Source organism: Rhinoderma darwinii, chromosome 3 (genome assembly GCF_050947455.1).
Source record: "Rhinoderma darwinii isolate aRhiDar2 chromosome 3, aRhiDar2.hap1, whole genome shotgun sequence".
Lineage (NCBI taxonomy): Eukaryota > Metazoa > Chordata > Amphibia > Anura > Rhinodermatidae > Rhinoderma > Rhinoderma darwinii.
The window spans coordinates 429,363,675-429,378,767 of record NC_134689.1 but is presented as its reverse complement, the minus strand read 5'-3'; the positions used below and the strand labels follow the sequence as shown (position 1 = coordinate 429,378,767).

Sequence of the window (15,093 nt, the reverse complement as noted above, 5' to 3'; positions counted from 1 at the left end):
AGGAAATCCCCCAAAAGTGACCCCATTTGGGAAACTACACACCTCAAGGAAATTATCTAGAGGTATAGTATGCATTTTAACCGCACAGGGTTTTTACAGAAATTATTGTAAGTAGGCAGTGAAAATTAAAATGTAGGTTTAGCGATTTTTTTCTCATTTCCAAAGCACCACAAAATTTGTAAAGCAATTTCTCCAGAGTAAAACAATACCCCACGTGTGGTCACAAAACGGCTCTGTGGACACAGGGCAGGGTTTAGAGGGGAAAGAGCGCCATTTGGCTTTTAGAGCTGAAAATTTATCAGGAATGTTTGCGGAGGGCATGTCACATTTTCAAATCCCCTGTGGGCCCAAAACATTGGAAACCCCCCAGAAGTGACCCCATTTTGGAAACTACACCCCTCAATGCATTCACATAGGGGTGTAGTGAGCATGTTAACCCCGCATGTGTTTTGTAGAAATGAGTGTGCACTCGATGTTGCAGAGTGAAAATGGGATTTTTTCCATAGATATGCCAATATGTGGTACCCACCAAGACAGCCCTCTAATTATTATGCTGTGTTTCCCGATTTTAGAAACACCCTACATGTGACCCTAATCTTTTGTCTGGACATTTGACAGGGCTCAGGAGTGAAAGAGCACCATGTAAAATTGAGGCCTAATTTGGCGATTTACAAAGTATTGGTTCACAATTGCAGAGGCTCAGATGTGAAATAATAAAAGAAACCCCTGTGAAGTCACCCCATTTTGGAAACTGCACCCCTCAAGGCAATTATTAAGGGGTGTAGTGAGCCTTTTTTTTACCCCACAGGTCTTTTCCATAAATGAATGCGCTGCAGATGGTGCAAAGTAAAAATGTATATTTTTCCCTAGATATGCCATTTCAGTGGCAAATATGTGGTGCCCAGCTTGTGCCACTGGAGACACACACGCCAAAAATTCTTAAAAGGGTTCTCCCGGGTATGGTGATGCCATATATGTGGAAGTAAACAGCTGTTTGGGCATGCTGTAGGGTTCAGAGAGGAGGGAGCGCCATTTGGTTTTTGGAGTACATCAGGGGCATAGTCAGGTGGTATAATAATGATGTAAAAAAATAAATAATAATAATCCATACATTTGTGTTACGCTGTGAAGAATCCTTTATGCACAGGCCGGTGTCGCACTGATAAATGTCCTTTCTTATCCCCTTTTTGGTCCACACTCCGCACCTTTACAGTTTGGGGACTTTTGCTGGGAAGTGTTGTCTTGGTATAATACAGGCTCCCTCGCTTCCAGCGGATATGTTTGGGCCTTGCCCTTCCTGGTTCCCTATTTTTAGGGCCTTGATAAATCGGCACTTGATACAGAAGAAATATTCCCCTCGGGCCAGGTGTCCAAAAAACTGCAATTCTGGCATAGTTTTGTTAGTTTTTTTTATACAGCGTTCACCATGCGTTATAAGCTACATGTTAATTTTATTAACAACAAAGTTGTCTCACAGGTAAGGTAATTGGTTAGGTGTCACCCATTTGGTAATGTCAAAACACCTCCAAAGACATCACTACAGAGTAGCAAAACTCCAAAATAGCATTACAGAACATGAGAATAAGGAGTCATTACGCCACAAAAACATAGAAAAATATAATTTTTATTACATCCAATAATAAAGACACAAACTATAAAAAACACAACGAGGTACTAAAAATTGAAGGTCAATTAGTGGATCAGTCACATAACCCTGCAAACACAGGCATGGTATTAATGCTAAACACTGCAAAATCTCACTATTAGCTGGTCAACAGAAACATAAAGTAAATACTGTCTAATGCAAATAGTACTGAGTAACTTATGCCATCATTCTGTTCAATATCACCATGCATATCCATGGGGTAACTGACATATGTTAATCACGTCTAAAGAACTATATATAACTGCTCTATTGCATGGTCCAGGACACAAATCAGGGGAAAGGGTATCCTGAAATGGCCTGACGTAGAAAGAACCTAAGTCCACCTGGTGACACCAGGGGAGTCAGTGTAGCAAATCTTACCCATGAAGGTTGAAAGTGAAGTGGTCCACCCGGTAATGAGCCACCCCGACGCGCGTTTCGCATGTATCGCTTCCTCAGGGGGTGTGAAATGCTGTATGTCCTGTCCATTTAAATAGTGTCCTCAATCGTTTACAAATGTGTTCCGGTGTGTCCGTTTCCCAGGTCCACGGCGCATGCGCGGGATTGCCCGAGGCCGCGAGACCACTATCGCCCATTGTCATACGGCCACCGCGCCTGCGCGCCTCCAAAGACGCGTCTCTAAGGAAACAGCGCAGGCGCAGTGCCCGCTTGTAGACGAAAGGAGACAGGGGCGGGCACTCGGCATCACCGCAACACGCGCAACCCCAGGGAAAGAGGCGTTATACTAGTGAGTCTGTCAGTGATTTATGATCAACCAAAGTTGAATGGATGATAATATACCTTGCATAGAAACATTGTGGGTAAAATATATATATATATATATATATATATATATATATATATATATATATATATATATATAAGTAAGGTAGATCATTAAATAAATCATGATAAAAATAAAAAACCACAAGAAAAATATATATGAGGTCAGAATAACAGATCAATAATTATTATAACACAGTGAGTTAGGTACATGTAAATCATGTAAAGGAACGACAAAAAAATAATAAATGAATAAATAATCAATCAAAGTGCATTTAAGAAACATGGGAAAATGCTTTTAAAAGCCTATACAGAGTAAAAGAAAAAACGTAGATGTTATTTAAAAACACAGTAATTAATTGACGTGAAGGATATCCCTTTTCTTCAGCATCATACTTGGATGGTCAGACAGATACCCATCGAGTTCCCGTTATTCATGTATTTTCACAGACATCCAGAGGATTGAATCTTATAGATATCACCATTCGGAAACTAAGCTTGAACAACAAAACATATAATTAATATCATATAAAGAATAGGACAGGTAACAGCAACTTTCTAAAGTTACTTAAAAAATTGCAATCTGCAAATAGAATGTTATAAGAAGGCAGAGAAGCTCAATTGCTCATTGAGCCCAAAGGGGGTCAAAGTGCCTAAAGTGGTAATCCATCTACACTCTTTTTGTTCAACTCTTCGAATTACCACCTCTGACTCCACAGTGCACCATGTCTATGCCCCATGCCATAAAGGTTTTGGGGTCACATCCATGGTGTAACTTGAAATGTTTCGGGATAGTTTTTAATAAAGACAGGTCGTTAATTTCTTTGGCGGCCCTTATATCCCGTACATGTTCCCAGATACGAATTCTGAGTTGTCTAGATGTTAAACCAACGTAAATCTTTGGCCATCCGCATCTTGCGTAATAGATAACATGAGTCCAGCTGCACGAGATGTAATGTAGGATTTTAAACCGACGTCCATTAACGGAGTCAAACGATGTTGTCCGTGCTATATTGGCACATGCCACACAGTCACCACATGGATAACAGCCCTGGATCGGACCTCGTTTCGAGAAGGTGTTCGGTTGCATAGGTACATAGTGGCTTTTCACCAAAATATCTTTAAGATTTTTACTCCTTCTAGCCGTCATCTGAGGCTTAATTGGTAAGGTGGTCACTAGAGCAGGTTCTGTGTTTAAAATTGGCCAGTGTTTTTCTAGTATTGATCTTATGGTTTGCCACTGATTATTATAGGTAGAAATAAATCTGATCTTATTGTTGGCTACATTATTCTTTTTTACTCCCGTCGGGTGTAGAAGTTGTCTTCGTTCCGTTTTTTTAGTCCGATTATATCCTTGCGTCATACATCTATGGCTATAACCCCTATCATGGAATCTGTCTTTGAGATCCCGTGACTGGTTCTCAAATTTCTCGTCAGACGAGCAGATCTGCTTCATCCTAAGGAACTGACCAACTGGGACAGCCCTCACAGTGGAGTATGGATGTGATGACGAGGCGTGCAGAAGGGAGTTGACCGACGTCTCTTTTCTAAAGACGTCCGTCTGTAGTACCCCCTCTTCATTTGCCTCAATGGACACATCTAAAAAAAAAATATTTAATTTTATTCTGCGGGTCAGGCCGATTCCGGCGATACCTAATTTTTAGCACTTTTTTTAGTTTTACAAAGTTTTGCAGAATAAAATTACTTTTGTAAAAAGAATGTATTTTGTGAGAACCAGCTATAGTTTTTATAGGTATCATTTTTGGATACGTGCGACTTTTTGATCACTTTTTATTCCAATATTTGTAGGGCAAAGTGACCAAAAAACAGAAACTCTGGTATAGTTTTTTAAGTTGTTTTTTTACGCTGTTCACCGCGTGCAATAAATAACATAATATTTTTAAATCTCAGGCCTTTACAGTCATGGCGATACCAAATATGTATGGTTTATTTATTTTTTTCAATGATAAAGGACTTGATAAGGGAGAAGGGCGATTGTGTTTTATTTTCTTATTTGAAACTTTTATTATGTTTTCAAACTTTTTTTTTTTTTCACTTTTTTTTTACACTTTTTATACTTTTGTTCAAGTTCCACTAGGGGACTTGAAGGTCCAACTGCCTGATTTTTTTTCTAATACATTACACTACCTACGTAGTGCAATGTATTAGATTATTCACTGACAGCAAGCCCATTAGGCTTTACCTTACTTGCGGGGCCTAATCGGCTTCGGTAATGGCCGGGCAGGAGGCCATTGGGTCTTCTGTTGCCATAGCAGCAGTCGCCAGTCCTGATTGCATGTCAGTGCTGGCGATCTGCTAGCAACTGCTAAGATGCATTGATCGCTTTCGATCGCTGCATCTAAGGTGTTAATGGCAGGGATCGGAGCTAGCTCCAGTTCCTGCCATTACAGGTGGATGTCAACTGTAACATACAGCTGACGTCCACCACTGATGATGCCGGCTCAGCTCCAAAACCGGCGCCATCTTGCCGTTGGCTACGGAAGCCTTCAGGCTCCGCCGCTGGGCGGGTCCTGAAAGTCTTCCGTGCTAAGCAGACCGGGAGGCCAATATTAGGCCTCCGGTTGCCATTGCCATTGCAGCCATCGGAACCCCGGCAATTTCATTGCTGGGGTTCCGATGAGCTGCAAACAACTTAAATGCAGTGATCGATTTTGACTGCTGCATTTAAGAAGTTAATGGCGGGGATCAAACAAATTTCGATCTCCCTTCATTACAGCCGGATGTCAGCTGTAATACACGGCTGACATCCGGCAATGATGGCACTGACTCAGCTTCTGTCCAGCATTTGTTGTATGGATACGGCAAAGTGAGGGAAGCACTAGCTTTCCATGACATATCCATATGGCAAATGTCGGGAAGGGGTTAAAGGGGAACTACTTGTGTGACCCCAAGTTATATGTGACTGATGTTTATATTATTGATTTCAGCTACAGTTGGCAAAAAAGTGTACTTTTTTTTTTCAAGCATTGCTGCTATGAAGGGGTTAAACCTCTCCAATGTATAAAACATTCAGTTGTTTCTTATTTGTCGTTAGATTTTTAGCAGCAGTAAATTTATAATAGTTTCATTGTCTTGTTTCGGCTCCTTGTTCCCCTTTCTGCTGTAATGTGAGGTTTGCACGGCAGATGGTGCTCATAGACTGTAAGACCCGGTGTTGTTCTGTATCATCATATAACCTGTATGTCACAAACAAATACACGGTAAACAGTGAGGTCCCTATTCTTCCCAAACCTGTGGGTTCTCACGGGTATGGCAATACCCTCAATGTGGCTGTTATCAGCTGCCTGGGCATGCAGCAGGGCTCAGAAGGGAAAGATGAGGGGGGATAAGCTGTGCTGGGTACATCAGTGTAAGTATAACGGGGTAGATTATAAACCAAGGGATGTATGATACATTTTAAAACACACTTTCATACAGAGCCTAAGTTTTTCGGGACAGGTGTCACATTGATATATTGTGTCCTCCCTTATCGCCCTCTTATAGCAGACTTTGCACCTCTTTTGACTTTTTCCCTTCTTGCCAGTTTGGGGAACTTCTCCTGGAAAGTGTTGCCCTGGTACGATGTGTGTGGCCTCGCTTCCAGAAGTACTGGGTGCCCCCCCTTCTTGGTCCCTAAAGGTTAGGTTCTTGATAACCACCTTTTGAAATTCCAGGAAAGTTCCCATCTGGCCTGCACATCGACGTAGCACGTACGCATTGTACAATGCCATCTGTATGATGTGCCCGGCCAGCTTCTTATACCACACCGCATGGCGCTGTAGGGCTTCAGGACTTGATCTGACAAGTCCACCCCTCCCATGTACCTATTGTAGTCCAGGATGCAGTCTGGTTTGGGGGTCTCTGTACTGGTACCTCGTACAGGTACATGGGTACTGGTGTGGCATCTCTCTTGTCTTGTACTTGACACACAATATGTTGCTGCTTTATTTTGCCCTGCTCTCACCCCTTTTGAGTGTTTGCCCAAGCAGAGTCTTAGGGAGACCTCTCAGATTATTTCTAGCAGTGCCGCATGCCGCAGGACTTCTGGAAGCGAGACACTTGAAGAGTGGGACGCTGGTATAAAAATTATCCAGGTAGAAGTGGTGACCCTGGTCCAGCAGTGGGTGCACCAAATCCCACACAATTTTTAAATTAACTCCCAGTAAGGGGGGGGGGGCATTCTGGGGGCTGAATACTGGTGTCCTTCCCTTCATATATCCTAAACCTGTAGGTATACCCTGATGCACTCTCGCACAGCTTATACATCTTCACGCCATACCTTACCCTCTTACCCGGCAGGTGCTGGCGGAATTGAACCATCCCTTTAAAATGTACCAAGGACTCTGAAACGGTCTAATAGGGGTCTCCGTTTATAGAAATGGTCAAAACTGGGGTCATCTTGGGGGGGGGGTGCTCATTATCAGTATAATGTAAGAAGCGAAGTATTGCCTCTTTTTTATTTTTTTTAGGTTCCAGTTCAGTTCTGAAGTTGCTTTGAGGGGCCCATATATTAGACACCCCTATCAAACACCCTATTTTAGAAACTAGACCACTGAAAGTATTCACAACAGCATTTAGAAAGTTTATGAACCCTTTAGGTGTTTCACAGGAATTTAGTGCAAAGTAGAGGTGAAATTTACATATTTATTTTTTTGTCAGAAAATCCTTTTTATTCCATTTTTTTCTGTAGTGCGGTAATGGACTGAAGCACCGGCCTCCGAAGCAAAGGCACACCTAGAGGATCATGAGGCCTCCTTTTTATTAGGCACCATGTCTGGTTTGAGGAGGTCTTTTGGTGCCAAAACATTGGAAACCCCGAATAGTGACCCTATTTTGGAAACTAGACCCTTGAGGAATTTATTGTAGGGCTTGTTTTTTGCGGGACCATTTGTTGTACCATGTAATGTATTGGGAAACTGGAAAAAAAATAATTTGTGGGTTGATTCCTCAACATTTTGAGGGGTTTAGTTTTTATTTCATTCACCGTGCGGTAAAAAAGGTGCGTTAACTTTGTTATAACGGTCAATACGATTACGGGGATACCAAATTTATATAGTTTTTTTTAATGGTTTACTACTTTTACAAGAAAAACACTAAATGTTTAAAAAAAAAATGTGTTTTGTCAACACATTCTGAGAGTCATAACTTTTTATTTTTCCATGGATTGAGCGGTGTTTGCCTGTTGAAGTCAGAAAGCCTCTTATTTACCATATCGTGCCATAATCGTGTACGACTCCAAAGGCATACCTTGAGTCTGTATAGACGTTCACACTTTTAACTGTGCCCAACTTACATGCATCTTCCAGTTCCATGAGTTCTGCCTCATGGGCGGAGCTGCTGGAGGGCAGTGACTTTTGCAGAACTGTCTTACCTTCCTAGACTACTACATAACTGGTAGTGAAATGTCCCGTCTGCTCATTCTAGTACCTAGATCCGTCTACAAAATACTGAATATCATAGTTAGTCAAAGGTACATCAGTGACACATGGTAACCCCTGGGCTTCTAGTTGCATTAAACTGTGACAATCATGTTCATGTTCCATATCAAACAAGTCATTGTCATTTGCAAGTTTGTACCATACTATGACTAGATAACTCCACCATACTATGACTGGTTAACACCAACATACAATGACTGGCTAACACCACCATACCATGACTAGATAACACAACACCACCATACCATGACTGGGTAACACCACAGTACCATGACTAGATAACACCATTGTACCATGACTAGATAACACCACCATTCCATGACTGGGTAACACCACCATACCGTGACTAGATAACACTACCATACCGTGACTGGCTAACACCACCATACCATGACTAGATAACTCCACCATACCATGACTGGGTAACACCACGGTACCATGACTGAATTATAGCACCATTCCATGACTAGATAACACCACCATACCGTGACTGGATAACAACCCCATACCATGACTAGATAACACCACCATACCATGACTGGGTAACACCACCATACCGTGACTAGATAACACCACCATATCATGACTAGATAACAACACCATACCATGACAGGATAACACCACCATACCGTGACTGGCTAACTCCACCATACCATGACTGGGTAATACCAACATACAGTGACTAAATAGCACCACCATACAGTGACTGGATAGCAACAACTTACTGTCACTAGATAACACCACCATACCATGACTAAATAACACCACCATACCGTGACTGGATAATACCACTATAACATGACTGGGTAACACCACCACACCATGACTAGATAACACCACGGTACCATGACTGGATTACACCACCATAACATAACTAGATAACACCATTATACCATGACTAGATAATACAACCATACCATGACTGGATAACACCACCATACCATGACTGGTTAACACCACAATGCCATGATGAGACAACACCGCCATACCGTGACTGAATAATAGCACCATACCATAACTATATAACACCATGGTACCGTGACTGGATTACTCCACCATAACATGACTAGATAACACCACCATATCATGACCAGATAACACCACCATACCGTGACTGGAAAACACTGCCATACCGTGAATGGATAACAACACCATACCATGAATAGATAACAGCACCATACCATGACTAAATAACGCCACCATACCGTGACTGGATAACACCACCATACCATGACTAGATAACAGCACCATACCATGACTAAATAACACCACCATACCGTGACTGGATAACACAAACCATACTGTGGCTGGATACCACACAAGTTATTTTTATTACCTTAAAGAAAAAATACAACATTACTGATCTTCACCATTTTCTTTTTTCATGTAAAGTTTATCTTTATTGACTATTACACTACACTATATGAAACTAGTGTTCTTTATGAGAAAATTTGAACAAAAATGTGAATTTTATGGAAAGCTTCTTTAAAGTCTTTGTTCCTCAGAGTGTATATAATAGGATTAAGCAGTGGAGTCACCACAGTATACATCAGAGACATGATCTTGCTCAGGATCAGGGATTGTCCTCTTGGTGGAAACATATAAACAATCATTAATGTCCCATAAAATAAAGAAACCACAATAAGGTGGGAGCTACAGGTGGAGAAGGCTTTATGTCTTCCGGTATTGGATGGGATCTTCAAAATGGTGATGACAATGTACACATAGGACATCACAATTATTATAAAGGGTCCCATAACAACTAAAGATCCCAATATAAGAACCTCTTTATGAATGATTGATGTATCAGAGCAGGAGAGCTGCAGTATAGGTTCTAAGTCACAATAGAAATGGTCAATAACGTGCGGTCCACAGAAATGCAGATTATAGATAGAGATTGTATAGACCAACATCACCATAAAACCCACCAACCAAGTCACAATTACTGATGTCACACAAAACATATGATTCATGATGGAGTTATAACGGAGGGGGTTACAGATGGCCAGATATCGATCATAAGACATCACTGACAGTAGAAGACATTCCGAGGACTCCGAGGTGACAAAGACAGAAAACTGGATGATGCAGCCGATGAGAGTCATAGTACTCCCTCCATACAGTACAGTGTGAAGCAGGATGGGGACAATATCTGTGGTCACCAGGATGTCACACAATGATAGCTGTGTAATGAAGAAGTACATGGGGGACTGGAGGGTTTTACTCACTAAGTATAAGATCATGATAAGAAGGTTTCCTAAAATGGTCCCACAGTAAATAATGCCCAGTAGTGAGAAGAATAGAAATGTGAAGTTTTGTAGATTAGGAAATCCGAGAAGGATGATGGAGGTGATATTATTTTTTAATTCCATCTGGAGGAGACACATGATTAAATGCTAAGAATCACACAATGATAGCCGTGTAATGAATACCTAACTACTGTATGGGAGCTTGATTACTATATGGGGTCTAACTACTGTATGGGGGACCTAACTATTATTTCCAAGTCAACTTGCTATTTGAGAACCTAAATAATATATGGGGTCATATACTATATTGGGGCATAACTTCTAGATGGGAACCTACCTAATAGATGAGGGCCTAAATACTGTATGAAGACCTGACTAATATAATGGGGACTAAATACTATATGGGATCTAACCTCTATATGAGAACCAAACTACTATATGGCCTAATTTCTTTATGGGAACTTAACTACTATCTGGGGGACAAACTACATTCTGAGGGGGCAAACTACTATCTGAAGGACCTAACTACTATATGGGGCCTAAAAACTATATAGAAGCCTAACTACTATCTGGGGGGCTTAACTGTTATATGGAGCCTAACTACTATCTGGGAGGTCTAACTACTTGATGGAAGCACCTAACTACCATATGTAGGCAATTAAATATTATTTGGAGGCCTAATTACTATCTAGGGGACCTAAATACTATATAGGGGCACCTAAATACTATATGGGGAACCAAATTACTGTATGGGGGACCTAACGGCTGTAAAAGGAACCTAACTACTATATGGGGCTTTAACTAAAATATGCCATCCTAACTATTATATAGGGGTACCTAACTACTATATGGGGCAGCTAAATACTATATAAAGGCCTAACTACTGTATGGGGATCAAATTACTATATGGGGCAAAACTACTGTATAGGGAGCTTAACAATTATATAGGGGCCTAACTTCCTTATTGGGGCAGCAAAAGATGACTACATCTGTTTGGGGGAACTATGTGCTGTTCAGGGGGCATTATTACTTTTTGGGGACACTATTACTGTGTGGGGAGCTAAAAAGTTTAGAGGAAGGTCCAAGGACAAAAATTTTTCCTTCTAGTTACGCCTCTGAGTGCAAAAGTAGTAAATATGAAATAAAGTAGACATATTTGCTATTGCCACAACCATAATGACCTGTAGAATGAAGTTATGAATTTACTTATACGACATGGTGCATACTGGAATTAAAAAAAAGCCAAAAAACAATAGTGAATTGACTGTTTTTTTCACATTACCCCCAGATTTTTTAAATAAAACTTAAATGACGTGTAACACCCAAATGCTGCCAATGAAAAAAATAAAGCAGGTTTGGCGCTATTTTTCTGCCATTTTCCGAACAGATCTGCGATGCAAATGTGAACCTAGCCTAATGTATTCATGTAGCTGTAGCCTTGGCCCCCAGAATTTATTCCACATCCAGCCTGACCCTGCTAATACTGTGGTTAAAATGATCCTCATATCTTACCTCTGTCTGTGCTTTATCCTTTCCTTCATCTGTCGGACCCTGTAGAGCAGTTACCACCATTTAGAGACTATTCAGATGACCACAACCTGGGGGAAGTACCCTGCAGAATAGACCTTACCTCCAGGAGAGGGTTAAGAGCTAAGACATGGGCTCCCTTAGACTCCTCACCTCCAGGTTATCTTGCATCCATCTGATTATGGTTATAGAGGGTCTACTAACTCTCCAAATAACAATATAAGCAGATACTACACCCACCTGTTATAATTCATTCACTGCTAATACTATTTCTGTTGAGTAAAAACTCTGATCCATTTCCTTCAGAATGACTATTTCATAGGATAAGATTAGGAAACTCTTGGGGACTCACCTCAGCTTTATCCGTGTTGTGTAGAATATCCATATGTGCAGATAATAAAACCCGGTATATTATATCTCATAATATTTGAGGACAACAATCAATGTTTCTACTTTAGAATAAGATAAATCCCACACATACTAGAGCAGAGTGCAGCCAGCGAAATAGTCTATAATTGTATAAAGCTTCATAATACGGTCATTTTATATCTTCATGTGTGGAATTATCTATATCTGGAGATTCCAGAGAGGGCTCCTCCAGCCTCCCCGGTGTACAGACATAATATATGAAATAAGTCTAATTAATCTATTGAGATATAATCCTAAAGGATTTAGTCTTTCAATTTTGTTCTTCTTAAAGAAAAGAAAGAAAGCAAGAAAGAAAGAAAGAGAGAGAGAGAGAGAGAGAGAGAGAGAGAGAGAGAGAGAGAAAGAAAAAAGTAAAACTCTTTTGAAGTTAATATTTAAAAAATTCTGATTTCAATACAAAAAAATACTAAAGCAAAGAAGTGAAAAACCTTTATAACTTAAGTTAAGCATTTAAAGCCTTCATGATCTTACAGGTATTGTCAAGGAGTATGTGCACCAACTAGGCCACTCCGCAGTCTATATAAAGTCTATGCAAAGTCTTTAGAACAAGAGTACCTGTAAGAGTCCAAACTATAGCAGAGACTTTGGTACGGATGGAGCTTGACGTGGCAGATGATGCATATAACACCAGATGTGGTAGACGACACCAGACATGGCAGATGATACTAGACATGGTAGATGATACATACAGATGAGTGGTGGAGAAATTGTAGGTCTGCGTCTACCAAGGAGGGCACTATTGTTGCCCTTGTATTTAATTGTGGGCAGCTGCTCAAGCCCCTAATAGAGCCCGACTAAGTTTCTGCCTCTTAAGATAAAAAGCACTAATGTCTCCCCGACAAGAGGCAATCTAGAATAACAACTTCATTTTAAAATTATGAAGCTCCACTTCCACCAAATGTTGACCAGAGCTAATAGCTAAATAATAAGTAAGTTGAAAAGTGATTACCAATCTGACAGGTTAGGTTAGGTTGGTGGATGTACATTGATTGGCAGTGCAACCACTCACGTCTTAGCTCGTGACATTGAGGTCCCAGTGGCCTCTCAATCCACTGGTGTGGAGAGTCCCATGTGGCTTAAATGCTCTTTAACTGGATGCCAGGGTAAAACCTTGGGAAGAAATGGGAGGACTGCAACATCAGTGATCTGTAGCCACGATGAGAGCTTGGCTGGTCCATGCCGAGGTCATCATAAAGCAGCAAGAGGTCATCTGGTCTTTTAATGGTCTATAGAGAACCATTGAGGGTGAAGGACAGGTCAAATGGAAAGAAGTATGGCATGATTTTTGTCTTTCATGCATTAGTTATCTGCTTTAGTTGTCTGCATTTGCTGAGGCTCACAGGAGAGATGTCTCAAAAGATGGACACCTTTTATTCTTCATTAGTCAATTTCATAAGCTTTCTGGCTTTCTGGAGCTTTTTGTCTTGGTAATTGGATTTTAGGAGTCTGCATAATATATCCCATTGCTGGTCTCCCTCTTTTGAACCCAGTGTGTGGTCTGCACCCCAAGGATGTTGCATGTTTTGGGCTTAGTAGTGTTTTTTAGGATGGCATGGGTAATGTCCATAAGGGCTACATGTGTAATAAATATAAGGGATTTTAAATCGTTCGTTTTCAAGATGTTAATTTTGTAATAAAAAAAAAATAAAAAAACGGAATTCCACCAGGTTTATTGGGCAAAAGAGGGGTACCCTTTTAGAAAAAAACCACAGAGTCAGGTGTCATATTGTTCGGCTCTGTAAGGTGAACGAATGTACGCCTAGCTCGCGTCCATCGAATCCACGGTTCTGTTTCAAATCCGTGTCAAATCTGTTTTTAGATGGATCTTTGAAAAAACAAAGTGAAATCGATACTGCACTTATTTTATATTCATCAGTGGATTTTCACGAAAAACCGGTAATTTCAAAAATCCACATCCCAACAGCTCTTGCATGCATTCCTAACACCTCTTCCTAAGCCCTCTTATGGGATACACTCAAAGAATTGTTACAAACCCTCACAGGATACTAGGGGGGGACTGACCCACATTTTGAGGTCACAACCGCAACATTTCAAGAAATGCACTCTGGGTGCTATATGTGCCATGGGGCTTTAAATAGCTTTCTCGTGTGATAATACGGTGTCAAATCTGTTTTCAGATGGATCTGTGAAAAAACACTGTGCAATTGATACTGCACTTATTTTACATTCATCGGCGGTGTTTCATCAAAAACCAGTCTAAACGTGCGTAAAAACAGGCATTGCTGACGAGGCTTCTGTGGGCCAAGAGCGCGTCACATAACCTTGATAGGTCAGAGTGTCAAGGGCTACATGTGTAATAAATATAAGGAATATTCAACGGTTAGTTTTGGAGATGTTAATTTTGTAATAAAACAGGAAGGAAACTCCTTCGACACTGACAAGGAAACTTGATTTTCTTTTTATTCAAAGTAAAGAGCAGAATATATGTCACGGCGCGGGGTGTGGACCCACTGGGCCGTACTGCGTAGCGGGGTAGCAGCTGGCCAACAAGGTACAAAACAATGTCTATAGTTCTGAGCGGGTACCTGAGGCAATGTAGACTGTGGCAGGAGCACAACTTGACTTTCACAGAAGATGACGCCGCCGATGCAGTGGGAAGACACGACTTGATTTTCACAGCAGGTGACGATAGCACGGGATACAGGGTACAGGCAGCAGGAACGGGTAACACTGGGAACTGGAAGACACTGGGAGACCTTTAGCAAGACAACCTAGGGTATACAACAACGCTCAGGCAAGGAACCAGTGGACAGGGCCCCTTATTATAGTCCAGCAGCCATTTGGGCTGATAATTGATCTTAGACAGCTGGACGCGTACTGGCCCTTTAAGGCCGTGCACGCGCGGGCACGCGCGCCCTGCGGGACACAGTCCGAGGACCCGGAAGAGAGTGCCGGCATCTCCCTGGAGGGAGCGAACGCCGAGAAGAGAGACGTCTATGGCCGGGATCGTCAAGGGGTAAGTCATAACGACGACCCCCGGCCATAGACGTAACAATATACA

General features: G+C 41.3%; 1 protein-coding gene across 1 annotated transcript; it reads right to left on the bottom strand.

Moving 5' to 3' along the window:
• Positions 1–9,305: 9,305 nt before the first annotated feature.
• On the bottom strand, positions 9,306–11,687 carry LOC142750765 (olfactory receptor 11A1-like). The gene is made up of 2 exons (XM_075859743.1): positions 11,628–11,687; positions 9,306–10,238 (listed from the first exon to the last, which is right to left on the bottom strand). The coding sequence occupies exons 1-2, from the start codon at positions 11,685–11,687 to the stop codon at positions 9,306–9,308; spliced, it is 993 nt and encodes a 330-aa protein (XP_075715858.1).
• Positions 11,688–15,093: the final 3,406 nt, after the last annotated feature.

Excerpts from the sequence above, each read along its gene's own strand:
- LOC142750765 (XM_075859743.1), bottom strand. The coding sequence starts at position 11,687 with ATGGTGGTAACTGCTCTACAGGGTCCGACAGATGAAGGAAAGGATAAA. Across the intron at positions 10,239-11,627 it reads AGGATAAAGCACAGACAGAG|ATGGAATTAAAAAATAATAT; the intron begins GTAAGATATGAG and ends TGTCTCCTCCAG.